Source organism: Penaeus chinensis, chromosome 8, assembly GCF_019202785.1.
Source record: "Penaeus chinensis breed Huanghai No. 1 chromosome 8, ASM1920278v2, whole genome shotgun sequence".
In the NCBI taxonomy this organism is placed as follows: domain Eukaryota; kingdom Metazoa; phylum Arthropoda; class Malacostraca; order Decapoda; family Penaeidae; genus Penaeus; species Penaeus chinensis.
Window position 1 is genome coordinate 4,661,679 of NC_061826.1, and position 2,500 is coordinate 4,664,178.

The 2,500-nt window shown below is 42.8% G+C and overlaps 1 protein-coding gene across 2 annotated transcripts in view; it reads left to right on the forward strand.

The window, feature by feature from the left end:
- Positions 1 to 2,500, forward strand: part of LOC125027964 (sodium-dependent proline transporter-like) — a 45,676-nt gene that overhangs the window by 11,097 nt on the left and 32,079 nt on the right. The window contains exon 1 of one of the 2 annotated variants that reach the window (XM_047617167.1): positions 1,826 to 2,168. The exons of the other annotated variant lie outside the window; for it this stretch is intronic. Within the exon in view, the coding sequence (XP_047473123.1) occupies positions 2,142 to 2,168 (27 nt within the window). The 5' untranslated portion in view covers positions 1,826 to 2,141. Of the gene's footprint in view, positions 1 to 1,825; positions 2,169 to 2,500 lie in introns of those variants that run through there. 2 annotated transcript variants of the gene reach the window in all.

A 2,500-nucleotide genomic window follows, 5' to 3' on the forward strand; every position in this document is an offset into this window, starting at 1 on the left:
TTCTCTCTTTTATATATGTTACACTTTACTGAAGAATTCGAATTCTTGTTCTCGCTGGCGCTTGAGTGACTGACTGGCGGAACTCATACCATGTTCGAGGAGTATGGAAGGCGTCGACTTTGGCTTAAGAAGTGGAGTAATGTTGATGTAAGGTTTAGGACGATGATATTGAGGATTACTATTGTTGTTATAATTCCGATGAAGCTAATGATACTAATAATAATGTAAACGAATGGTAATAATGAACAGATAAATGATAGTAATGATAACAACGATGTATTGATAATATTGATAGAGAAAATAATGCTATATTTTTAACTATTATGAAGATATTTATGATGATCGAGATGAGAAAAAAATAGTAGACTGTAACAGCCAACAAAGATACCGATGTCTAAAAAAAGTGACAAAATTTCTTACTTTCATGTATAAGAATGGGAATGATAAGAAAGATAATAATGGCAGCAGTCATTGACAGGAGATGTTAAACAAAAAGAAGCAGTGCTTATATATTTCCCAATGACGCGGAATGAGAAAAAAAAAATCTGTTATTTCACCCGTTGTCTGACCGCCCTCGGGCTCCGTTCACCGGGGAAATCTGGATTCATTTAAGCATGAATTCCTCATCAGTCTGTCTGTATCCCTCGCTTTCCCTTTATGAGTCTGTCTGCCTATCTATCTGATTATCCATCTCTGTCTCTCTCTTTCTTTGTCTCACACAATCTGCCTTCTCTGTCTCTGTCGGTATTTCTGCCTCTGTCTCTGTCTGTCTATCTGTTTGTCTGTCTATCTGTCTGTCTCTTTCTATCTTCCTCTCTGTCTCTGTCTGTCTGTTTCTCTCTCTCTCTCTTTCTTTCTCTCTCTCTTTCCGGAGCCGGTGACACTGGAAATTTTGGATCCATTTAAGCATGCAGTTCTCTTCACGACCATTAAGCCCATGTGCATAGCCTGGAAACGAGCATTTTGGGCCCAGGTATTGGCCAATCGCTACTGCTAACTATTCAACCAATTATCAGCTATTTATATTTCATCTATTTATTGTTTGTACCGCGAATAATTTACTAATGTTGTTTATTATTATTATTTAGTTAATACTTATCATTTACGTGTTGATGCGTAGACAAGACTGCCATGGCGACGAAACTGGAATTTATTATTAGTTAATGTGTCGATGATGTGTCGAAGGGATGACTGTGGTCGCTGTATTTGTCCTTGTGGTGTTTATGCTTTGGTGGTCTTTGCGTAGATGCAGTCGTAGAAGGGAAATTACATAAAAAGAAGAAAGGAAATGACTAGTGGATCGGAAGAGATGGAAGAGGGAGGGAGGAAGGGAAGTGATAGGGGGAGGAAGTGAGGGAGGAAAGGAGATCGACACTTGAGAGAGGAGAATGAGGACAGTAAAGTGGAGGGCAGGAGGGTAAAGGTGGGAGGACGGAAGGTGGAGGAGAAGGTGGAGTGGAAGTGGATCCGGAGCGAGTGGAAGAGAAAAGCTCGCGTTGTAGGGGACATTGGGCATTGTGGAATGGTGAGAATAGAGGTGGAAATTAGAGAGAAAGAGAAAGAGAGAGAGAGGTAAAGAGAAACAGAGAAAGATAAAGAGAGGTAAAGAGAAACAGAGAAAGATAAAGAGAGTGATAAAGAGATAGAGATAAAGGAAGACAGAGATAAAGAAAGATAGAGAGATAGAAAGAGAAACGGAGAGAAAGAGAGATAGAGATAGAGATAAAGATAGAGATACATAGAAAGATAGAAAGAGAGAGGTGGAGGAGAGGCGGCGAAGGTGGAGCCGACTGAGGCGAGAGCGGCCGCAGGAGGGCCGAGGCAAGAGACACACCAGTCACCTTGCGAGTGTCATGGTAGAAGAACGCTCTCTCTCCGTTCGCCTCCCTCGCCCCCGGACGTCTATGCGCGCGTGTGAGTGACTTGTGCGCGCCGTATGAGTGTGTGTGCGGGACAGTGTTGCAGAGGAAAAAAACAACAACAAAATAATCAAAACACAAGAAAACAAAATCGAAGACAGCAACAATAGAATAAACGAACGAACTAAGCTAAAAACCTGGTAGACAGGTAGACGGGTAGAGAGGGCGGGAGAGGCCCGACGAGGAGTCAAGTGTGTTGGAGACTGCAACGCGTGTTCCACCATGCCGTCCTACTCCTATAAAGTCAATGTAAGTGCAGCTCTGGAGTGTCCTTGTGTCCAACAGCAACTCTTGTCGGAAAATAAAACATCTTGCAGATAAAGGCAGCACACATACACACGCATACCTAAAACAAGCACACAGACACACACACACACACACACACACACACACACACACACACACACACACACACACACACACACACACACACACACACACACACACACACACATACACAAACACAAACACACACAAACAGACAAACATACACACGACAACCACTCAGACCCCCTTTCCCATCCCTTCAAATCAGCTGAGAGGGTCGGCACTAATCAGAAACCGCCTGTTAGTTACACAAA